The sequence below is a fragment of the Carcharodon carcharias genome, chromosome 6 (assembly GCF_017639515.1).
Source record: "Carcharodon carcharias isolate sCarCar2 chromosome 6, sCarCar2.pri, whole genome shotgun sequence".
NCBI classification, from domain to species: domain Eukaryota; kingdom Metazoa; phylum Chordata; class Chondrichthyes; order Lamniformes; family Lamnidae; genus Carcharodon; species Carcharodon carcharias.
The window spans coordinates 47,298,782-47,324,358 of NC_054472.1; the positions used below are offsets into that span (position 1 = coordinate 47,298,782).

A 25,577-nucleotide genomic window follows, 5' to 3' on the forward strand; every position below is an offset into this window, starting at 1 on the left:
CTTTAAACTAAATCTAAACTCCAGGGGATCTAACACCGAGTCCACCTTTAAACTAAATCTAAACTCCAGGTGCTCCAACCCCGAGTCCACCTTTAAACTAAATCTAAACTCCAGGGGTTCCAACCCCGAGTGCACCTTTAAACTAAATCTAAACTCCAGGTGCTCCAACCCCGAGTGCACCTTTAAACTAAATCTAAACTCCAGGGGATCTAACACCGAGTCCACCTTTAAACTAAATCTAAACTCCAGGTGCTCCAACCCCCGAGCGCACCTTTAAACTAAATCTAAACTCCAGGGGATCTAACACCGAGTCCACCTTTAAACTAAATCTAAACTCCAGGGGCTCCAACCCCGAGTGCACCTTTAAACTAAATCTAAACTCCAGGTGCTCCAACCCCGAGTGCACCTTTAAACTAAATCTAAACTCCAGGGGATCTAACACCGAGTCCACCTTTAAACTAAATCTAAACTCCAGGGGCTCCAACCCCGAGTACACCTTTAAACTAAATCTAAACTCCAGGGGATCTAACACCGAGTCCACCTTTAAACTAAATCTAAACTCCAGGGGTTCCAACCCCGAGTGCACCTTTAAACTAAATCTAAACTCCAGGGGTTCCAACCCCCGAGCGCACCTTTAAACTAAATCTAAACTCCAGGGGATCTAACACCGAGTCCACCTTTAAACTAAATCTAAACTCCAGGGGCTCCAACCCCGAGTCCACCTTTAAACTAAATCTAAACTCCAGGGTAACTAACACCGAGTCCACCTTTAAACTAAATCTAAACTCCAGGGGATCTAACACCGAGTCCACCTTTAAACTAAATCTAAACTCCAGGGGATCTAACACCGAGTCCACCTTTAAACTAAATCTAAACTCCAGGGGCTCCAACCCCGAGTCCACCTTTAAACTAAATCTAAACTCCAGGTGCTCCAACCCCGAGTGCACCTTTAAACTAAATCTAAACTCCAGGGGTTCCAACCCCCGAGCGCACCTTTAAACTAAATCTAAACTCCAGGGGCTCTAACCGCGAGTACACCTTTAAACTAAATCTAAACTCCAGGGCCTCCAACCCCGAGTCCACCTTTAAACTAAATCTAAACTCCAGGGGATCTAACCCCACATGAACCTTTAAACTAAGTCTAAACTCCAGGTGCTCCAACCCCGAGTGCACCTTTAAACTAAATCTAAACTCCAGGGGATCTAACACCGAGTCCACCTTTAAACTAAATCTAAACTCCAGGGGTTCCAACCCCGAGTGCACCTTTAAACTAAATCTAAACTCCAGGGGATCTAACACCGAGTCCACCTTTAAACTAAATCTAAACTCCAGGGGTTCCAACCGCGAGTGCACCTTTAAACTAAATCTAAACTCCAGGGGCTCCAACCCCCGAGCGCACCTTTAAACTAAATCTAAACTCCAGGGGCTCTAACCGCGAGTGCACCTTTAAACTAAATCTAAACTCCAGGGGCTCCAACCCCCGAGCGCACCTTTAAACTAAATCTAAACTCCAGGGGCTCTAACCCCGAGTCCACCTTTAAACTAAATCTAAACTCCAGGGGCTCCAACCCCGAGTCCACCTTTAAACTAAATCTAAACTCCAGGGGCTCTAACCGTGAGTGCACCTTTAAACTAAATCTAAACTCCAGGGGCTCCAACCCGAGTGCACCTTTAAACTAAATCTAAACTCCAGGGGCTCCAACCCCGAGTCCACCTTTAAACTAAATCTAAACTCCAGGGGCTAACAACAAGATGCAGCACTCATAAATGTAAGTTCAAGGGACCATGAGCACAAGAAGGACTGGTCAGGGTTGATCTTCTGTTCTACAATGTTTTGTTAATACGGGTTACTGGTGTGACCATTAATACCAGATATAGTGTGAGTGCCAGCATGATATAAATTTTGAACGGTCCAGGCATCAGAAGCACATCTTCAGCAGACTAATGGTCCTCTCTATCATTGTCCTTGTGGGAACATGACTCCTATTATAACACTGCTCTGCCTCTGTTCTTCGGGGACGGAGAGGCGTCATAAGCCACCTTTTCAACGGATAGCACCTGTCATCCAGCAGCCATCCATCCAGCTGAGCTGGAGCACTGAAGAGCCTTGGCACCTGTGAGTTTCTGAGGATATAAGCATCATGGGAGCTGCCAGGGAACCTTTCCTAGACTTGCAGAACCTGCATCTTGTGGTCACACACTATCTGAATGTTCATTGAGTAGAATCCCTTCTGGCTGACCCACTGGCGCCTTGATGGCCACATGTGTGCAGTCAATTGCACCCTGGACACAGCGGAACCCAGCAATCGCTGCAAACCCTCTGGCTTGCTCAGGCTGGTTGGCTTCATCCATACGGTAATGAATAAATGGCATTACCCACCTGAACAGAGCTTCTGTCACCAGCTTGATGCAACTGTGGACGGCCGATTGGGACACTCCACACAGATCCCTCACTGACCCCTGGAAAGAGCCAGAAGCAAAGAAGTTGAGGGCCACTGTGACCTTCAAAGTCACTAGCATGGAGTGTCCACCCACACAGTTGGAGGTGATCTCAGGCCCAGGTTTCTGACAAAAGGAGGTCACAGTCTCCCTGCAGAGGCAGAGGCTCCTTTGGCATTGCAACTCGGACATATTGAGGTAGCTGCATCGCTGCCTGTAAATCCTGGCATCAAGATAGTGGTGTCTTCTGCGGCCCTTCCGCCTTGGACTACCTGTTGGCCCTGCACCCCTTATGCCTGCGCCTCTCCTCCCACAGGTCCCCCCCACCTGAAGCTGCATAGGGACACATGGTCTCCTGTCCCTCTGCCCCTCTGTTCCTCCTCAGAGGAGTTGCCACCAGCGGAGACCACAATCCCCATTACCAGGGTTACTGAAGGCTGCCTGGTGCCTGGAAGGGTCCGCATGGTCAAAATCCTCCGGGGGCCTTGGAGACACCAGTGAGTCCTCAAATGAAGCCTGGAATTGCTAAGACTGAATTTCAGGATAGAGATGAAGCTGTCAAGTTCAAATAAGCAACCAGCAGCAATCTATCTTCTGAACTTCTCACTACTTACACGGACAATGCTGCTGATGCTTTCTATCCCGCCCTTGAATGAGGTTTAATTAAAAGTGGCCTGCCCGCCTGCCCATTTTGCCTGTGCGACAAGCGTGAAATTGCAAGGCCAATGTAAAATCAGGATTAATTGGATTTTTAATGGCCTTAAGTGGCCCTTTTTTTGTTGGCGGGTGTGGCTCCGACAACCGTGCGTGCTTGCTGACCTGAAGATTGCTCGCGGGACACTTGCCCGACATCATCTGGCATTATTTCATGTCCATTTGGGTCAGGTGCGCACCCACCGTGAGGTGTAAAATTCTGGTGTTTGTGTGTGTGTGTGTGAGATAAAGAGTATGTAAGCTAGAGAGTTAATTTGAAAGAGAAAAGGAAGTGTTAATTCCCAAATACTCTGCTGTGCAAGACCTCAAGGCTTGTCATCTACAATATGGCAGGCCCTGCCTGTCAAAGATATCGATGGCTGCTTCCTCCATTAGAGCCAAAGCTTGCAAAGAGGCAGGAACACTTCCTATTCTAAAGGCCTCCCTCTGATTGTGTGCCAGCTTCCCCTGCAAGAAAAGTGAGAGTCTGTTGGTTTGTGCTATGTTGAACAACTTCAAATCGTATGCATGTTTAGAGGAAACTACAGCAAATGAAAGGAAGAATGAGAAGTTCTTGTGAGGGGATGTGTTCAGTGTGTGAGTAAAGGCTGAAGGAGGTGTAATGAAGTTTCCCACTGTGAATGAAGGGGAGATTAGTGAGGCGAGGCAGGGAAGCGCTGCTGGTGATGGGGCCAAAGTCTGATGTTTGCAGGGTCATCCAAAGAGTAAGGAATATGTGGAGAGGACTCACCTCAGTAATCCTGGTAAGATAATTAAATTTCTTCCTGCCGGTGATGACTTGTCCAGCCATCTCCCTCCACTAATGCTGGTTAACGAACCCATTCTCCATCTAAAGGGAACATGGCTTCTTTCCTGGTCCTTACTTTCTCCAGTGACACCTTCTACCGCAGTATTTGATAATTGAAGTCTAGTGGCTGTCATCATTCTTCCAGCTGCTGCACTGACACGAAGCCCACTCACCATCACTGAAAACTCTCCTTCCCCCTTAACAGCTGAAGGCTGGATTTAAGAACTAGCAGGTCCACAGAAATTTTCACCTTCCCAAGCAGCGAACTGCCTGTAAAAGACATAATTAATGCTGACCTTGCCTCTGATGTTTGGATGAAGCCCAGTTATGAAAATTGATCAGGCCTCCCACTGATATAATTGGCCTTGTGGTAAGGCTGCAGTGCCCAAAAATCGGTCACTAAAAGCTTCTGTGTTGGTGCAAAATTTCTACTGATCAGATCAAGAGTCTGAATCCTGGTTTAAGATTCAGAACTGTGTTAAATTTAACAAATGATGGCCAATGTGACATGTTGATTGGAAGCTGCAGACTCTCAGAATTAATATATTAATTGCATTTGATGACAAGTAAGTGAACTAAAACCCTAAACAGCTAATGTGTAACCTCTCTTAGCACCCAGACCCTTAACCAAAGGAATATTTTAGTCATATGTAAGTGACTTATTTTTTTGTGCAATCATGCTAGGGAGTGTTGATCTGTAGAGCTCTTCTGATTCTAATTTTTGAAAACAGATGGTGTAATAATTCAGTCTAAATTCTTAATCTTTTCTTTTCCAGAGAAACAAGCCTTGTTTAGTGATGTAAGCAGCGAGCACCGGGAAGATAACTTGCGGGCCACATACCCACCCATAGGACGAGGTACATATGGACAGTCATTGTCTGGTGCAACCAATTGCAATACCGTCATTCATAAAAGGAGTTGCTGTCTTGCTGCCCATTCTAAGACCAGTCCTGCAAAGCCTAGGATAATGACAGTAATAAAAGCAGATGGGCAATCACATAAGAAGGTGACCATTCTTTTGAACAGACACTGCACGCAGACATTTGAGCAACTTGTTAGTGATATTGCAGAAGCTTTGGGACACCTCCATGGCAAAAGTGAATGTGTGAAGAAACTCTACACTTTGAAAGGGAAAGAAGTGAGAAGTATTTCTGACTTCTACAGAGGAGATGATGTGTTTATTGCTACTGGGAGAGCGCAGCTCACTCTGAATGATATACAGAAAGTCTTAAGGGAACTCTACCCCAACAATCCATATGCCCAAAGCTTGATCCAGCGACACTGGTGTCATTCTGAGAAGCCTCACCACAGATGCAATGAGATGGGATTAAAAGCAACTGCTGAGTCTGAGCATACTGAGATTGCCCCTTCTGAAAGACAAATTGCAAAAAAGATGGAAGAAGTCAGAGCCAGAGTGGGACAACAAGAAAGGGAAAAAGCTCGGAAATGGGAACAGGAGAGGTGGGAAAGAGAGCGGAGGGAGCTGGATGAGAAAGCAAGGCAACAGAAGAAGGAGAGAAGCTTTGACAGGGACAAAGAAGAAATGGAGAAATGGCAAATCACCAAAAAGGAGAAGCATAAACAAAAAGAGAACAATAGAGAAACAGAGAAGGATGTAGGAACATGTGAAAGAGGATGTAAAAGAACAGAAGAAATAAAGATGCTGCATATAGGAGGACCTGAATGGGAAGAAGATAAAATTGAAGTCCCTAGTAAGCAAAAAATGTCTTATGAGGTTCAGGAAATAGAAAGGAGAGAGGGAGCAAAAAACAGAAGTAAATGGAAAGAAGATAAATGTGATACAGAAAGAGAACAGCCAGTGAAAAATATAAGAGGGGGACAGAAGAAAATTAAAGTGGAAGAAGGATTAAATAAATGGGAGAAAGTGAAGTCTGAAAGACAGCAAGGACAAATCGAGGATCACCAATGGAATACAGAAGATAAACTGCCTGGTATAAGACATGAAGTCTGTAAAAATACAAAGCAAGAGGATACAAGAAAATGCTGTTGTGGCCATGAAACATCAAGGAATGAGGAAAAACAAATATGGGGCGATAAAGAAATGGAAGAAACTCAAAAGAAACATGTAAAAACTATTAGAATGGAACAACTTTTAATGAGAAAAGACAATAGCATTCACACGAGAGAAACAGAGGTACTTGTGTCAAGACCACAACAACCAAAACCTCAAAGAGAAATTGAACGTTATTATGAAATTGGCAGAACTATTGGAGATGGTAACTTTGCTTTGGTAAAAGAATGTCGGCTTAAGAATACAGAGTATGAGTATGCAGTGAAAATCATTGATAAATCTAAGTTAAAAGGAAAAGAGATTCTGATCGAAAATGAAATTGCAATTGTAAGGAGCCTTTCTCATCCTAATATTGTGCGGTTCATTGAGGAGTTTGAGACAGAAGAGGAGATATATCTTATTATGGAGTACATTCATGGAGGAGATCTATTTGATGCAATTACAGATAGTGTTAAATTTACTGAAAATAGTGCTGCCTTTATGATGAACAACCTTTGTGATGCATTAGCATACATCCATAGCAAGAACATTGTACACAGAGATTTGAAACCAGAAAATCTTCTTGTAAGTATTAACAAGTTTTTACATTATAGAATACACCTATTCTTAATGTTGCATTCTTCTTAATTTATCCATGACCAGTGAGTGCCACAGTGTTAAATCCGTAATTTCCATCACCCCACCAATTGGTGGTTGTTGCCTTAAGTGGTTTAGCTCTTAAGCTCATGCATTCCCAGTTCAAACCTCCCCTTCTCTCTCTTCTCCTTTAAGATACATGCATATGAATATAAGACTTAGGAGCAGGAGTAGGCCATTCGGCCCCCTGAGAATGCTGTGCCATTCAGTAAGATCATGGCTGATCTGATTGTGGTCTCAACTTGACACTCTGCCTACCCCCCGATAACCTTTGACTCCCTTCTTAGTCAAGAATCTATCGACTTCTGCCTTAAAAATATTCATTGACATTGCCTCCACCGCTCTCTGGGGAAGAGTGTTCCAAAGATTCACGACCCTCTGAGAGAAAAACTTTCTTCTCATCTCTGTCTTAAATAGGAGACCCCTTATTTTTAAACTGTGTCCCCTAAATCTAGCCTCTCCAACAAGGGGAAACACCCGTTCAGCATCCACCCTGTCAAGTCCCCTCAGGAACTTATTTGTTTCAATAAGATTGCCTCTCATTCTTCTAAACTCCAATGGCTACAGGCCCAGCATGTTCAGCCATTCTTTGTAAGATAACACCCCCATCCCACGTATCAGTCGAGTGAACCTTCTCTGAACTGCTTCTAATGCATTTAAATCCTTTCTTAAATGAGACCAAAATTGTCCGTAGAGGTGGTCTCACCAACACCCAATACAACTGTAGCAAAACATCTCTACTTTTATATTTCATTCCCCATGCAGTAAATGACAATGTTCCATTTGACTTCCTAATCACTTGCTGTACCTGCATACTAACTTTTCCTGATTCATGGACCAGAGCACCCAGATCCCTCTGTACCTCAGAGTTCTTCAGTCTCTCCCTATTTAAATATAATGCCGCTTTCTATTCTTCCAGGCAAAGTGGACAAGTTCATATTTTCCCACATTATACTCCATCTGCCGAACTTTTTCCCACTCACTTCACTTATCTATTTCCCTTTACAGACTCTTTATGTCCTCTTCACACTCACTTTCCTACCTATCTTTGTGTCATCAGCAAATTTAGCAATCATACATTTGCCCTCTTCGTCCAAGTCATTGATATAAATTGTAAATAGTTGACTTGATGTTCCTTAAAACTTCATTTTGATCATGCATTTGATTAGCTGCCCTGAAATCTTATGTGGCTCATTGTTAAATTTTATCTGATAATATCTTGGTATGTTTAAAGGCACTATATATGTGCAAGTTGTGGTTTAGAGAAAATCATGGCTTTGCCCACATTGTATTTTGAAAACCGTTGAAATAACATCCATTGATATTGAAATGTGAAGAAAAAATTCAGTATGCTCCACCTTACTCTTTAAATGTAATTTGTCCTTCACATTATCCAACTCTAACCTTCCCAGCGTACTTATTTCTTTGCTGTAGATAGTTTAGAGATTTATCAAAGACAGTGGATGGCTGAACATAGATTACAAAGCACCCATCTGATCATGTAATAAACAAGGAGTAAAATGACATGAGCCTTCACAATCTCTCAGCAAATTTCAGATAATGGATTAAGAAGCTTTCCCCTTTTAAACCTTAGGGTAAAGTTTAGGGTTTGAGGCTTTTTATCTCAGGAATGTAAAATGTGAGTTCAAACACGGATCTGATTTGCTTTCTGAATATATTTCTATCTTTTGAAACACATGATGAATATTAAAGTATCTTCAGCAATCCTTGATGGGAATATAGAATGGGGACCCGTGGGATATGCTTTTCATTTCAAAAGTGAGGAAACCATTGTAAACCTGTGAGCACTGAATTTGTAAATGATTTGTGAAAGTTGTCCTCATGGCTTGAGTGAATCTTTGGTTCTGGCTTGTACAATATTTATCAGTGGATGAGTTAACAATTCTGTTCAATGCATTTGAAGTTCTATATTAACTTTTAAAAGTGTTACTTTAATAGAGATTATCACGAGAAGAAAGGTATTCTAGTTCCTCTATTCGTTGAACTGACAGCAGATGGTGGAATGTAACTTTTTTCACTCATGAGCTACTTTTGCATTTCTTTCTGCCCAAGAAACTGGATTAAAATTTGATGATTTTCCTGTAGTTTAGTTTGCAATGATGTATGTTGGCCCAGGACACCAAGTGAGTGTGATAATTGATTTCTAACAAATGTTGGGATTCTTAAGACTTCATTATCAAAAAAGCCAAGGGGGAGTAGTTTTAACCTTTGACAAAAGAAAAATCTGTAATTGAGCAACCAATCCAATATGCTGGAATTTATATCATTGCCAAATGTTAATATGTTAAAAGACCCCATTCTCTAGTAGGTGATAGTCTGGTTTTTCCATTCCACAGAAGCAGCAGGAGGGCCCATCTTTAATATCCAAACCCCTTTTGGACTCACAAGCTGAGGCATTCATTACCTTCAACACAAAGGTGGCCCTCTTACTTAAATATAATTGGCACAAAGAGCTTCTTTGTAGACCATTATACTCATGAGTCAATGGGGTCCTCACAAACGCAGCTGTGCAGATGAAAGTAGTCTGGCATCTTATCCACATGGAGATCTTTAGCCCAGAAAGGCTTTCATAATCTGTCCACCTATCCATGTCCCCGCTAAAAATAAGTTTATGAGAGGAAAACCCCATAAAGACCATAATGGTCATCTTGGATTTAATTTGTAGGTCTGTTTAAAAAAAATCAAAAGATTCCGAACTAATTATGATCGACTTTTTATCCTTGGCTGCATATCCAGGGTCTTCTCATGAACCTGCAGGGCAGGCTGATCGTTTGTAAAAGTGTCTTTAAGTAAATAAATTAAGAGCGTTAGAAGAGAATAACGAAAATGGAGAGGAGAGTGCGAGAGGAGGTCACTGGGACAGGCAGTCATCAGTACCTAGCGGAGAGTGTGAGAGGAGGACTCTGGGACAGGCAGTCAGCAGTACCTGGAGGAGAATGTGAGAGAGGGACCCTGGGGCAGGCAGTCAGTTGCACCTAGAGGACAGTGTGAGAGAGGGACCCTGGGGCAGGCAGTCAGCAGCACTAAGAGGAGAGTGCGAGAGGAGGACCCTGAGCCAGGCAGTCAGTAGCACCTGGACCTAACAAGACAGGAGAAACATAAGTTCATTGGTTGGTGAAAAATTGCTGTTAGGGAGTGTCATCAAGTAGCTGACAATTAGAAAAATGCATTCTTTTTAGAAAAAGGGGCTACTTTCATTTAAGTAAGAAACACAGGCAATAGGGAAATAAAGTTAAGTCGAGGTGAGGTAAAATAAAGTTGCATAATTAGACCAAAGTAAAATAAAGTTAACGCAAGGTATGTAAATTGAAGCCATGGCAGGATAGCTCAGTCGTGTGGAATGCATGTCTTATATTATGTGGGAAGTCGTGGATGCTACTGGTGTCCCAGATGAAGCATCACCAGCTGCAGAACCTTGAGCTCTGGGTTTTGGAACTTGAGCGGCGGCTAGAGTCACTGTGGCGTGTCCACAAGGCTAAGAGCTACCTGGATAGCACTTTCAGAGAGGTCGTCACACGCAGCTTTAGGAGCCTGGAGGTAGAAAGGGAATGGGTGACTGCCAGGCAGTGCCAGAGAACCAGGCAGGTAGTGCAGGAATCCCCTAGGGTCCCACTCACCAATTGGTTTTCTGTTTTGGATATTGGTGAGGGCATTGGTTCCTCAGAGGAGTGCAGTCAGAGCCAGGTTTGAGGCACCACAGATGCTCTGCTGTACAGGAGGGGTAAAAGAAGAGGGGAAGAGCAAAAGTGATAGGGGATTCGTTAGTTAGGGGAACAGACATTTCTGTGACTGTAGAAGTGATTCCAGGATGGTAAGCTGTCTACCTGTTGCCAGGTTCAAGGATGTCATGGAGCAGCTACAGGACATTCCTCTGGGGGAAGGTGATCAGGTAGAGGTTGTGGTCCATGTTGGTACCAATGACTAAGGTAGCGTCGGGGATGAGGTCCTGAAAGCAGACTTTAGGGAGCTAGGAAGAAGTTTGAAAAGCAGGACCTCTAAAGCAATAATCTCAGGATTACTCCCAGTCCCACATGCTAGTGAGTATAGAAATAGGAGAATTAAGCAAACAAACACATGGCTGGAAAGCTGGTGTAGTTGGTGGGGGGGCATCAGTTTTGAGGCACTGCGACCGGTTCTGGGGAAGGTGGGACCTGTACAAGCCGGATAGTCTACACCTGAACAGGACTGGGACGAATATCCTCGTACGGAGATTTGCTGGTGCTGTTATAGGGGGAGGGGGTCAAACTAGATTGGCAAGGGGATGGGAACTTGAGGACAAATCCAGAGTAGGGAACAGGAGATGGAGAATTAATGAGCGACTCTGAATGACAGAAGCAGCACAGGTTAAAAAGTGTACAGCACAGGAATTTAGCAATGTTAAAAGGTATACTTGTAAATGCAAGGAGTATAGCAAATAAAGCCAATGAACTGAGGGCACCGAGAGGCACATGGCAGCATGATATCATCACTATAACAGAAACATGGCTTGAGGAGGGGCAAAAATGACAGCTCAACATTCCTGGTTATAGTTTTCAGGCAGGATGGGGGGGATAAAAAGGCGGGGGTGTAGCATTATTGATTAAAAAAACAATTACAGCTGAGGAGGGATGATATACTAAATGAAGGGTCAAACGACGCCATATGGGTTGAGCTCGGAAATAGAAAAGGGGTAGCCACACAGCTAGGAGTACACTATGGACCTCAAATAATGGAAGAGAGTTAGAAGAGAGATATGCAGACAGATTTCTGAGTGCAAAAACAATACCCTAATATCAATTGGGATACAAACAGAGTGAACAGAGGGCGCAAAATCTTGAACTCTTTCAAGAGAACTTTTTTAGCCAGCACGTAACAAGCCCAACGAGAGGGGGTGCAATTTTAAATTTAGTCTTTGGAAATGAAGCTGGGCAAGTGGATGAAGTAGCAGTGGGGGACCATTTTGGAAATAGTGACCACAATATAATTAGATTTAGCATCATTATGGAAAAGGACAAAGATAGAACAGGGGCAGGATGTTTAGGTCAGCGGGCGTGATCGGCGAGTCCAGGATCGGCCAGGAAACGGACCGCCGACTATGATCGGCCCCCTGACCGTGATCGGCCCCCTGACCGCAATTTCATGCTGGCTGACCAATTGATGGCCAGCCAGCACGAAACGTGCACTGAAATGCTCAGTGTTGCCGGGGTGGGGGCAGGAGGAGGGTGGGCACTGACGTAAATGCAGGTGAGCACTGAATGAAAGCTCCCCCTAGGCAGAAAGCTGCCTCAGGGAGCTGAAGACTTCAAAACAGTTAAATAAAACTTGTAAAATAGGGGAAAAAATGTGCAAGCATATCAGGCAGTTGAACATATATATGATAAAAATGCTGTCCATAGATTTTTTTTTCTATTTAATGACGGAAACCTTATCCCACCCTTGGATGGCATTTCATGAAAAATGCATGTCTGCCTGGCCAATTCACCCGTCCATGAAAAATTGGAGACAATTACAACTTCAGTGACCTTAATAGGCCTCTTAATTGTCGGTGGGTGCGCTTCCGACTTGCGCGCATGCCCGCTGACTGAAATATCACACAAGCACGGGATGACATCGGAACGCTCGCCCGATGTCACCTCACGTGACTTCCCATCTGATCAGGTTGGGCGGATGCCCACACGCTGACCTAAAATTCTGCCCCAGGAGTCAAAGTTCTAAATTGGAATAAGACAAATTTTACAAAGCTGAGAGGTAAGCTGGTGAGAGTGGATTGGATATAGGTATTAGAAGGAAAAACTTTGTCAAATCAGTGGGAGGCATTCAAAGGCAAGATTCTACAGGCACAGTGTAGACACGTCCCCACAAAGTAAAGGGTAGTACTGCCAAATCTAGTGTCCCCTGGTTATCCAGAAGCATAGCAGCCAAGACAAAGCAGAGAAAGAAAGCTTATGACAGTCACAAAAGACTTAATACTGAAGAAAGCCTAGAGGAGTATAAAAAGTACAGGGTTAAAGTAAAAATGGGAATTAGGAAAGCAAAGAGAGGATATGAATTAATATTGGAAGGTAAAAGCAAAAAAAACTCAAAGATGTTTTACCAGTACATTAAGAGCAAAAGAATAACTAAGGAAAGGGTCGGGCCTATCAGAGATGTACATGGTAACTTATGTATTGATGCTGAAGATATGGGCAGGATTCTTAATGAGTACTTTGTCTCCATCTTCAGTAAAGAGAGGGATGATGCAGACATTCCAGTTCAGGAGGAGGAGTGTGAAACATTAGATACAATAAGCATAAAGGAAGTACTGAAGTGACTGACATCTTTGAAGGTGGATAAGTTACCAGAGCTGGATTGATTGTATCCCAGGCTGTTAAAGGGAGCCAAGGAGGAAATAGTGGATGCTCTGAGGATCATTTTCCAAACCTCACTAGATACAGGCCAGGTACCAGAGGATTGGGGGTCTGCAAACATTGTGCCATTATTCCAAAGAGGTGCAAAACATAGGCCAAAGAATTATAGACCAGTCAATCTGACTTCAGTGGCAAATCATTGGAATCAATTCTGAGAGTCAGGATAAACTGTCACTTAGAAAGGCACAGGTTGATCAGGGACAGTCAGCATGATTTTGTTAGGGGAAGATCATGTCTTACAAACTTAATAGAATTTTTTGAGGAAGTAACATGGAGGATTGATGAGGGTAGTGCAGTGGATATTGTCTAGATGGATTTTAGTAAGAAATTTGACAAGATCCCACATGGCAGACTGGTCAGAAAAGTAAGATCCCATGCAATATAGGGGAAGATGGCAAGATGGATCCAAAATTGGCTCAGTTCAGTGACAGGAAACAAAGGGCAATAGTTGGAGTTTCTTGCGAATGAAAAACAGTTTCCAGTGATGTTCCACGGGGCTCAGTGTTGGGGCCCTTGCTGTTTGTTGTACATATTAATGATTTAGACATAAATGTGGGAGGCATGATTGGGAAGTTTGCAGATGACACAAAAACTGGCTGTGTAGTTGATAGTGAAGAGGATAGCTGTCCACTCCAGAATGATATCAATGGTTTGGTTGAGTGGTTGGAAAAGTGGCAGATGGAATTCAATCCAGAGAAGTGTGAGGCAATGCATTTGCGGAGGGCGAACAAAGCAAGGGAATACTCAATAAATGAGAGGATACTGAGAGGAATTGAGGAAGTGAGAGACCTTGGAGTGCATGTCCACAGGTCCCTGAAGGTGGCAGGACAGGTGGATAATGTGGCAAAGAAAACATATGGAATGCTTTCCTTTATTGGATGAGGTATTAAATGCAAAAGCAGGGATGTAATGATGGAACTATCTAAAATGCTGGTTAGGCCATAGCTGGAATTTTGTGTATAGTTCTGGTCATCACATTACAGGGAGGACAGAATTGCTCTGGAGAGGGTGCAGAGAAGATTTACAAGAATGCTGCCAGGGCTTGAAAATTGCAGCTATGATGAAAGATTTGATAGGCTAGGATTGTTTAACTTAGAACATAGGAGGCTAAGGGGGTGACCTGCTGGCATAAAACATGTGTTTATTTACCTGAAGTTGATTTACTCAGCAGTCCGCAAAGTGGAGCCTCTTTGGTACAGACTCTATTCAACTTGCTTGCACACATAATTTAGCCTACACACGAAGGGGTAAGTTCCTCATATACACAAGGTCAGCCTCCCAATGAAACCGTATGCTCTTACCGCAAGAAGTTTTTCAGAATACTTCTCTAACTGTTTGGTGACTAGTGAGTATCTAGTAAGTGTTTAAGGTTTATTCTATCGCTAAGGTTTAAGATAAAGTAGGAACTATACTTTTTGTAAGATTTATTAAGTAGGGCCAATTGATATAAAGCTAGTAAAAGTAAACCAAAGTAAGATGAAGTAAACATAAAAGAAGTAACTTGAAACCATAGCAGGACAGCTCGGTCGTGTGGAAGGCGTGTCCTGTAATATGTGGGACGTCGTGGACGCTCCCGATCTCCTAGACGACCACATGTGTGGGAAGTGTCACTAGCTGCAAAACCTTGAGCCCCAGGTTTCAGAGCTCGAGCGGCAGCTGGAGTCACTGTGGCGCATCCACAAGGCTGAGAGTTGCGTGGATAGCATGTTCAGACAGGTGGTCACACCGCAGCTTAGGAGCCTGGAGGTAGAAAGGGAATGGATGACTGGTAGGCAGTCCAAGAAAACTAGACAGATTGTGCAGGAATCCCCTGGGGTCCCATGCACAAATCGGTTTGCATTTTGGAAGCTGGGCGCTGGTTCCTTAGATGAATGCAGTCAGAACTAAGTTTGTGGCACCACAAGCAGCTCAACTGTACTGGAGGGCAGGAAGAAGAAAGGAAGAGCTATTGTAATAGGTGATTCGTTAGTTAGGGAAAAAGACAGGGATTTCTGTAGCCGTAGACATTACTCCAGCATGGTACGTTGCCTCACTGGTGCCAGGGTCAAGGATGTCACGGAGCGGCTACAGGACATTCTTTAGGGGGAGGGTGATCAGCCAGAGGTTGTAGTTCATGTTGGTACCAATGATGTAGGTAGGAAAGAGGATGAGGTCCTGAAAGCAGACTTTAGGGAGCTAGGAAGGAGATTGAAAAGCAGAACATCTAAAACAGTAATCTCAGGATTACTCCCAGTGCCATATGCAAGTGAGTATAGAAATAGGTGAATTAAGTGACTGGAAAGTTGGGTAGGAGGGAGGGCATCAGATTTCTGGAGCATTGGGACTGATTCTGGGGAAGGGACCTGTACAAACTGGATGGTCTACACCTAAACAAGACTGAGATGAATATCCTCGCAGGGGGATTTGCTACTGCTGTTGGAGGGGATTTAAACTAGATTGGCAGGGGGATGGGAACCTGAGGGCAATTTCAGAGCAGGGACGGAAGATGGAGAATTAGTGAGTCACTATGAAAGACAGAAGCAGCATTGGCTAAAAAGGGTGCAGCACAGGCAGTTGGCAGTTTTAAAAGGTGTATATGTAATGCAAGGAGTATAGCAAATAAAGCCAATGAGCTGAGGGTGCACATAGACAAATGGCAGCATGATATCATCGCTATAACAGAAACATGGCTTAAGGAGGGGCAAAAATGGCAGCTCAACATCTCTGGATATAGAGTTTTCAGACAGGATAGGAAGGGGGATAAAAAAAGGTGGGGGTGTGGCATTGTTGGTTAAAGAAATAATTACAGCTGTGAGGAGGGATGATATACTAAATGAGGCATCAAATAAGGCCATATGGGTTGAGCTCAGAAATAAAAAAGGGGCAGTCACTCTGCTAGGAGTACACTATGGACCCCAAATAGTGGAAGAGAGTTAGAAAAGCAAATATGTAGGCAGATTTCTGAGTGCAAAAATAATCGGGCAGTAGTGGTTGGGGAGTTCAACTACCCTAATATCAATTGGGATACGAACAGTGTGAGGGGCACAGAGGGCACAAAATTCTTGAACTGCATTCAAGAGAAATTTTTTAGCCAGCACATAACAAACCCAATGGGAGGGGGCAATTCTAGATTTAGTCTTAGGAAATGAAGCTGGGCAAGTGGATAAATAGCAGTGGGGGACCATTTTGGGGATAGTGACCACACTACAGTTAGATTCAGCATCATTATAGAAAAGGGCAAAAATAGAACAAGAGTAAAAGTTCTAAACTGGGGGAAGACAAATTTTACGAAGCTCAGAGGTGAGTTGGTGAGACTGGACTGGATACAGCAAGTAGAAGGGAAAACAGTGTCAAATCAGTGGGAGGCATTCAAAAGCGAGATTCTACAGGCACAGTGTAGACATGTCCCCACAAAAAAGGGTGGTACTGTCAAATCTAGAGCCCCCTGGCTATCCAGAAGCATACAGGCCAAGATAAAGCAGAAAAAGAAAGCTTATGATAGTCACAAAAGACTTAATACTAGACAAAGCCGAGAGGACTATAGAAAGTACAGGGATGAAGTAAAAATGGAAGTTAGGAAATCAAACAGAGGATACGAAAAAACATTGGCAGATAAAATAAAGAAAATCCTAAGATGTTTTACTAGTACATTAAGAGCAAGAGAACAACTAAGGAAAAGGTAGGGCCTATGTTAACTTGTGGGTTGATGCTGAAGATGTGGGCAGGGTTCTCAATGAGTACTTGTCTCTGTCTTCACTAAGGAGTGGGATGATGTAGACATTCTAGTTAAGGAGGAGGAATGTGAAATATTAGATGCAATAAGCATAGTGAGAGACAAAGCACTGGACAGATTGGCATCCTTGAAGGTGGACAAATCACTAGGGCTAAATGGATTGTATCCTAGGTTGTTGAAGGAAGCCAGGGAGGAAATAGCAGATGCTCTGAGGATCATTTTCCAATCCCCATTAAATACAGGCAAGGTCCCAGAGGATTGGAGATCTGTTATGATACGACAGAGGATATGTGCCAGGCAGATCAAATCCATGAGGGAAACTTGATCGCGCTTTCACAACGGTTTTGCAATTTCTATTTATTTCGAGACGCATGCCCTGGATTCAAAAGTAATAAGTCTACCAATACTTCAGAGATCTTTTAGAAAACTAAATTAAACATTTATTAACAAAAGGAAAGATTTCAAGCACATACATAGGTCTACAAATTACGACTGTAATCACTCTTAAAACCCCTGGTTAACCTCGCTTCCAGTTACACACCCATTAAGGCAACAGTAAAAAAATATTGGTTTTAAACAAATCTAGTAAGTTCAACACAATATCCTGGACAGTAGAATTCAAACTGGCTTTTCCCAACTTTGGTTTCTGTAGACATCCATGAGAGCATTATGGATAGCACATTTAGAGAGGTGGTCACACCCTAGCTGAAGGGACTTGAGGAAGGAAGGGAATGGGTGACCACCTGGCAGTCCAACAAAAACAGGCAGGTAATTCAGGAGTCCCCTGGGGTCACGCTCCTAAATTGGTATTCCATTTTGGAGGCTGATGAGGGCACTGATTCCTCCGGGGAGTACAGACAGAGCTAAGCTTCTGGCACCACAAGCAGCCTGACTGTACAGGGGGGGAGGAAGAGAGGAAGAGCAATAGTTATCAGTGATTCTATAGTCAGGGGAACGGATAGGCGCTACTGTGGCCGTCAACGTGACTCCAGGATGGTGTGTTGCCTCCCTGGTGCCAGGGTTCGGGATGTCACTGAACAGCTGCAGGGCATCCTGAAGGGGGAGGGTCATAAGGCAGAGGTGATGGTACATCTTGGTACCAATGACCTAGGTAGAAAGAGGGATGAGGTCTTGCATCAAGAATTCCAGGAGTTAGGCAGTAGACTAAAAAGCAAGTACTCTCGGGTTATAACCTCTGGATTACCGCCAGTGCCATGTGCTAGTGAACTCAGAATTAGGAGAATAGCGCAGATGAATACGTAGCTTAAGAGTTGGTGCAGGAGGGATGGTTTTAGATTCCTGGATCACTGGGACTGTTTCTGGGGAAGGTGGGACCTGTACAAGCGGGACGGTCTACATCTGAACCAGAGTGGGACTAACATCCTTGAGGGCAGGTTTGCTAGTGCTGTTGGGAGGAGTTTCAACTAATTTGGCAGGGGGAGGGGACACAGAATGTTAGCAGAATAGGGACACATCATAATACAGTAAAACAATCAAGTAAGAGGGAGTACAGCTGCATCAAGTTTCAAGGGCGTAAGGCAAGGCTGGATGGCCTCTACTTTAAAGCCAGGAGTATTACAGGTAAAACGGATGAGTTAAGGATGAGGATTGACACGTGGAATTGCGATATAGTAGCCATCACTGAGGCATGGTTGAGGGAGGGGCAGGATTAGCAGCTCAACATTCCGGGATATAGAATCTTCAGGCGAGACAGGGGAGAGGGTAAAAGAGGAGGAGGCGTTGCATTATTAGTTAAGGAGTCAGTTACTGCAGTAAGGAGAGATGATATTTGGAGGGGCATTGAATGAAGCTTTGTGGGTAGAGTTTAGGAATAAACAAGGGGCAGCCACATTGTTCGGTGTTTATTATAGACCCCCAGATAGTCAGCGGGAAATTGAGGAGCAAATATGTGCACAATTTGCAGAGGTGTGTAAAAACAATAAAAATAGGGTGATTTCAACTTTCTCAACATTAATTGGGATAGACTTAGTGTTAAGGGCTTGAATGGAGTGGATTTCTTGAAATGTGTACAGGAACCATTTTAGGTCAATATGTAGAGGGTCCAACAAGGGACGGTGCAGTGCTGGACCTAATTCTGGGGAATGAAGCTGGACAGGAAGCTGAGGTGGTGGGGGGGGGGGAGCATTTTAGTGATAGCGACCACAACATGGTACAGTTTAAGCTTGTTATGGACAAAAAAATAAACAAGTTGCAAAAAATGTTTTGGATTGGGGGAGGGTGGATTTTTGTAAAATAAGGCAGGATCTGGCCAAGGGAACAGCTACTTGTGGGGAAATCTACAGAGGAGCAGTGGGGGGCATTCAAAAAGGAAATGGGGAGGGTACAGGCTCAACATGTTCCCTCTAGGGTGATAGGAAGGAGTAACAAGCCCAGAGAACCATGGATGACCAGAGAGATATTCAGAATATGAGAGAAGGAAAAGAGAGGCTTTTAGTAGGTACAAGGGAAGCAAATCAGCGAGGCATTAGTGGAGTATAGAAAGTGCAGGGTGGAGCTTAAGAAAGCAATTAGGAGAGCAAAGAGGGGATATGAATAAGCTCTGGCTGGTAAAAGTAGGGAAAATCCCAAGATATTCTATAAGTATACCAATGGGAAGAGGATAACCAGGGAAAGAGTAGGGACTGAGGGAGTAATCTATGGGTGGAGCCGGAGGACATTGGTAGAGTGTTGAACAAATAATTCACATCCATCTTCACCCAAGAGAATGAGGATGAAGATATCGAACTCGGGCAGAGAGACTGCGAGGTTCTTGAGCAAATTGATATAGGGAGTGGCAAGGTATTGGAGGTGTTGTCAGGCTTAAAAGTGCACAAATCTCGAGGTGTTGGCAGGCTTAAAAGTGCACAAATTTCCAGGTCCGGATGAATTGTGTCACAGACTGCTGAGGGAGGCAAGGGAGGAGATCGCAGGGGCTCTGACCCAAATTTTTAATTCCTCTCTGGCCATGGGGGAGGTGCTAGAGGACTGGAGAACAGCTAAAGTGGTTCCGCTATTTAAGAAGGGTTGTAGAGATAAGTCATGTAAGTACAGACCAGTGAGTCTCATGTCAGCGGTAGGGAAACTGTTGGAGAAAATTCTGAAGGAGAGAATCTACCTCCACTTGGAGAGGCAAGGTTTGATCAGGGATAGTCAGCTTGGCTTTGTCAGAGGGAGGTCATGCCTAACAAATTTGATTGAATTTTTTAAGGAGGTGACCAGGTGTGTAGATGAGGGTAGTGCAGTTGATGTAGTTTATATGGATTTCAGCAAAGTCTTTGGCAAGGTCCCACATAGGAGACTTATAAAGAAGGCAAATGCACATGGGATACAGGGTAATTTGATAAGGTGGATTCAAAATTAGCTTGGTTGTAGGAGACAGAGGGTGATGACAGAAGGCTGTTTTAGTGACTGGAAGCCAGTGTCCAGTGGCGCACCACAGGGATCCATGCTGGGTCCCTTATTATTCGTCGTTTATATAAATGACATAGATGACTATGTGGGGGGCGGGGTGGGTAGGATTAGTAAATTTGCGGATGACACATAGATTGGCCGGGTGGTTAACAATGAGGTTGAATATCTTGGGCAACAGGAAGATAAAGACGGGATGGTCAAATGGGCAGGTAAGTGGCAGATGGAATTGAACCATGAAAAGTGTGAGGTGATACACTTTGGAAAGAGTAATTTGACAAGGAAGTATTCAATGAACGGCCTGACACTAGGAAGTTCTGAGGAACAGAGGGACCTTGGCTTGTGTGTCCATAGATCTCTGAAGATGGAGGGACATGTTAGTGGGGTGGTGAAGAAGGCATATGGGACTCTTGCCTTTATCAATCAAGGCATAGATTACAAAAGTAGGAAGATCATGTTGGAGTTGTATAGAACTTTGTTGAGGCCACAGCTGGAGTACTGTGTGCAGTTCTGGTCGCCACATTATAGGAAGGATGTGATTGCATTGGAGGGGGTGCAGAGGAGATTCACCAGGGTATTGCCTAGGATGAAACATTTAAGTTATGAAGAGAGGTTGGATAGACTTGGGTTGTTTTCGTTGGAGCAAAGAAGACTGAGGGCGACCTGATCGAGGTGTACAAGATTTTGAGGGGCATGGACAAGGTGGATAGGGAGAGCAGCTGTTCCCCTTAGTTGAAGGGTCAGTCATGAGGGGACATAAGTTCACGGTGAAGGGGGATGTTTAGGAGGATGTGAGGAAAAACGTTTTTACCCAGAAGGTGGTGATGGTCTGGAATGCACTGCCTGGGAGGGTGGTGGAAGTTGGTTGCCTCACATCCTTTAAGAAGTACCTGGATGAGCACTTGGCATGTCATAACATTCAAGGTTATGGGCCAAGTGCTGGTAAAAGGGATTAGGTAGGTACGTCAGGTATTTCTCATGTGTTGGTGCAGACTCGATGGGCCAAAGAGCCTCTTCTGCACTGTGTGATTCTGTGACAGTAGGCTTAATGCACAAGTACTGGAGTCTTCTCACACTTCTGGTAGATCTTACAATGCCTTCCCTTACACATAGCCTCATTCTCCTTTATATATGTTTATCCCTTTTAATGTAAATTCCATTGTTCCCATACGTCTTTGGAACTTTACCTTTCTCATACAATAAATCTTTTCATGGTGCTAATATTGTTGATAACCTTTAGGAAAAATAAACACACTGCTTGGCCTAGCTTCTCTGGACAGGTGTAAATATCCTACCATCTCTTTGAAATTCAAACTGCCCTGATTTATCTAAAAATGCAAATTCTCCTCACCTTACATTCTAAGACTTCAGGCATGTTTACATATTTAGTATTTCAAACCTAGCTTCTTTTGATGAGTCAAAGTCTCCAGACCAGCTGTCTCCAATTCAATTAAATCCCCCCCGCCACACACAGAGAAAGTATCCAAACCCCACTATTAACCTATTTTTAAAATAAATCACAGTAATATTATGAGAATTATTATGTTTTTGTGACAACCCCTTCTTATGAGAAAATGAACTATTATAATTTAAAAAGATGGCTTCATTTTCTTAACTCATTTTACACTGTCTCCTTATATACTCACTGTATTTATCTGTGTACCCACACTTTTACATTACAAGACCCATGCTTTAACATAACAATATACATACATATTTATATATACAAATCCTTGATATCAACAGAAGTCATTTCAGTCTAGTGTCCAGTTTTTAAATGTCCAATTTCCCTTTTAGCTTTAAATTCTCAAAATTCGGTCTCAAAATTTATCCAGAAACTTTAAAGGACTGTGGTCTGTATAAATAATTGTATCTGAAGAATTGTTTGCAATGTAGATCTTGAAAGGCTGCAATGCTAACACCAGACCCATAGTCTCCTTTTTCAATTGTTGAATATCTTCTCTGTTGTACATTCAACTTCCATGAAAAATACCTTATCGGTTTCTCAATTCCAGTGTCATCTTTTTGCAACAGTACAGCCCCAATGCTTATATTGCTTGCGTCAATGGCCAACCTAAATTGCTTGGCATAATTGGATAGCCAAAACTGAGTCGTAGTCAATCCAGTTTTTAAACTGTCTAATGCCTTCTGATACCCCTGTGTCCATTGAAACTTCTTGTTTTTTTTAATAGTTCAGTCAATGGAGCAACCACGCGGCTAAAATTTGGTACAACTTCCCAGTAAAATCCACTCATGCCCAGAAATTTCAAAACTTCTCATTTTGTTTTAGGCACGGAGAAATCCACGATAGCTTTGACTTTCACATCTCTCAGATGTTATGAATGTTATGGCCCAGATATGTAACTTGCACTTCTGTAAATTCACTTTTAGCCAAGTTCATCACCAAATTAGCTCCTTGAAGTCAACTAAATACTGCTTCCAGATGTTGTAAGTGCTACTCCCATGTTTGATTGAAAACTATCAAGTTGTCAATATAAACGGCACAATTGCTCTCTCCTGCAATTACTTAATTTGTCAGTCTTTGAAATGTTGCAAGTGCATTTTTCCTACCAAATGGCATGACTTTAAACTAGTATAACCCATCTGGCATCACAAAAGCCAATATCTCCTTTGCTCCCTCCGATAACGGTACTTGCCAATATCCTCTCAGCAAGTCAATCTTTGTGATAAACTTTGATTGTCCCACTTTCTCAATGCAATATTCCAATTATGGTATAGGATATGAATCTGCTTTTGTCACTGCATTCACCTTTCAATAGTCCACACTCAGTTTTTGTGCTCCATCCGGTTTTGGTACCAGCACAATAGGCAAACTCCAGTTACTGCAACCAGACGCAATTATATCATTTTGAAGCATGAATTTAATTTCTTCCCCTACTTGTGATAACTTTGCTGGATTTAATCTATAAGGATGTTGCCTTATCGAAGATGAACCTTCTACACTCACATCATTTGTAGCTAAATTTGTCCTCCCCAGCTTATTCCCACAAATCTCCTTGTGTGACGGCCATAGCTTCTCCAAATCACTGACACTTATCTGGAAGGTAACTTAATATTACATTTAAATTTTCAAGTACCCCCTCATTATCCAATTTGATTAGTGGAAAATCAATTTCAGAATCCTTCATTTCTATCTCTTTCTCCTTATCTACCATCACTTAATACGTCATTTTGTTCCTCTTCCTTGTTAAAGTACTTATAAGCATGTTTACATGACATACCCTCTGCTTCTTTCTTCTATCTGGATAATTTGTCAAATAATTTACTTCACTCAGTTTCTTTTCAATCCTGTAAGGCCCACTAAACCTTGCCTTTAACAAGTCAACCAGTACTGGTAACAAAACTAACACCTTTACCCCAGCAACAAAACTATGAGCTGTAGCTTTCCTCTCTGCCTTCGCTTTCATCACTTGCTGTTATATCTTTAAATGTTCATGCTGTATCCAATCCTTCTCTGAAGTTTGATACATAATCCAGGAGAGTAGCTTCCGAATTTTGACTCACCAATTTCTCATGAATCAATTTCAATGGTCCCCTTACCTCAAGACCTTAGACTAATTCAAAAAGACTAAATCCAGTCGATGCATTAGGAGCATCCCTAAAAGCAAATAACAAGAATGGAATTTCCCTAACCAAATGTGGATAATCCTGACTACACAGCCTCATCATAGTTTTTAAAGTTTGATGCCATCTTTTGAAAGCCCCTTGTGATTCAGGATGGCTGTTGACTTAAACTGTTTTGTCTCCAAACCGTTCATTACTTCCTTAAACAGCTGTGACATGAAATTTGAACCCTGATCTGATTGCATTTCTTTTGGTAAACCATATATGTTAAAAAAAATGTAGTCAACTCTTCTGCAATTCTTTTTGTTATAATATTTCTCAAAGGTATTGCATCAGGACACCTTGTAGACACACCTATTATTGTCAGTAAGTACTGATTTCCACTTTTAGTCTTAGTGAGTGGTCCTACACAATCAGTAATGAATCTAGTAAAAGGTTCTTCAAATGCTTGAATTGGAGTTAAAGGTGCTGGCTTAATCACTGCTTGTTGTTTCCCTTTCACGTGCCTTGTGTGACATGTTCTACAGAATTTGACTACATCTCTATGCAATCCAGGCCAGTAAAAATGTTTTTGTATTTCACCTGTGTCTTTCTAATTCCTAAATGTCCCCCCACTTTGAATTTCATGAACTATTCTTGGTATCTCATCTCTATTTCCAAATGGTACAACAATCTGATGTACTTCCATCCAGTTTTCATCTGCTGAAACCTGATACAGCCACCACTTTCTCATCAACACATTGCCCTTAAGGTATAATATTCTGGAATTCATTCTGCCTCTGTTTCTGAGCAAGCTGCCTGATAAAACTGATTTATTTGTGAATCCTTTTTCTGCAACTCTACCAACAGCCTTGAGCTAAATACCTCAGCTTCATTCTCCCCCATTCTTTCTTCCTGAAAATCTTACCAAAGACAGTGTCAGTTAATTTAACTTCAAAGCCTTTGCCCTGCCTTTTAACTTCCTCTTCTTCCTGTTTCAACCTGTGAGCTTGTGATCTTGTTACCACACAATCTGGAAACAATCCAGGATGCTCTTTCTGCAACACTTCTGTTGAAAACACTTTACTGGCTGCTCAACTATCAAAGACATCACCCACATCTGTGACCCAGCTATATCATAGAAACATAGAAAATAGGAGCAGGAATAGGCCATTCGGCCCTTCGAGCCTGCTCCGCCATTCATTATGATCATGGCTGATCATCCAACTCAATAGCTTGCTCCCGCTTTCTCCCCATATCCTTTGATCGCTTTCACTGCAAGAGCTATATCTAGCTCCTTCTTGAAAACATACAATGTTTTGGCCTCAACTACTTTCTGTGGTAGCGAATTCTACAGGCTCACCACTCTCTGGATGAAGAAATTTCTCCTCATCTCAGACCTAAATGATCTACCCCATTTCCTCAGACTGTGACCCCTGCTTCTGGACTCCCCACCATCGGGAACATCCTTCCTGCATCTAACCTGTCTAGCCCTGTTAGAATCTTACAGGTTTCTATGAGATCCACCCTCATTCTTCTGAATTTCAGTGAATATAATCCTAACCGACTCAACCACTTCTCATATGTCAGTCCCGCCAGCCCAGGAATCATTCTGGTAAACCTTCGCTGCACTCCCTCCATAGCAAGTACATCCTTCCTCAGATAAGGAGACCAAAACTGCACACAATATTCCAGGTGTGGTCTCACCAAGGCCCTGTATAATTGCAGCAAGACATCCCTGCTCCTGTACTTGAATCCTCTCGCCAACATACCATTTGCCTTCTTTACCGCCTGCTGCACCTACATGCTTACCTTCAACGACTGGTGTACGAGGACACTCAGGTCTCGTTGTACATTCCCCTCTCTGAATTTATAGCC

General features: G+C 43.0%; 1 protein-coding gene across 1 annotated transcript in view; it reads left to right on the forward strand.

Annotated features, from left to right (window-relative positions):
- Positions 1–3,993: 3,993 nt before the first annotated feature.
- Positions 3,994–25,577, forward strand: part of dclk3 (doublecortin-like kinase 3) — a 56,712-nt gene continuing 35,128 nt past the window's right edge. The window contains exons 1-2 of the mRNA XM_041189249.1: positions 3,994–4,042; positions 4,717–6,536. Coding sequence (XP_041045183.1) covers positions 3,994–4,042; positions 4,717–6,536 — 1,869 coding nt within the window. The remainder of the gene's footprint in view (positions 4,043–4,716; positions 6,537–25,577) is intronic.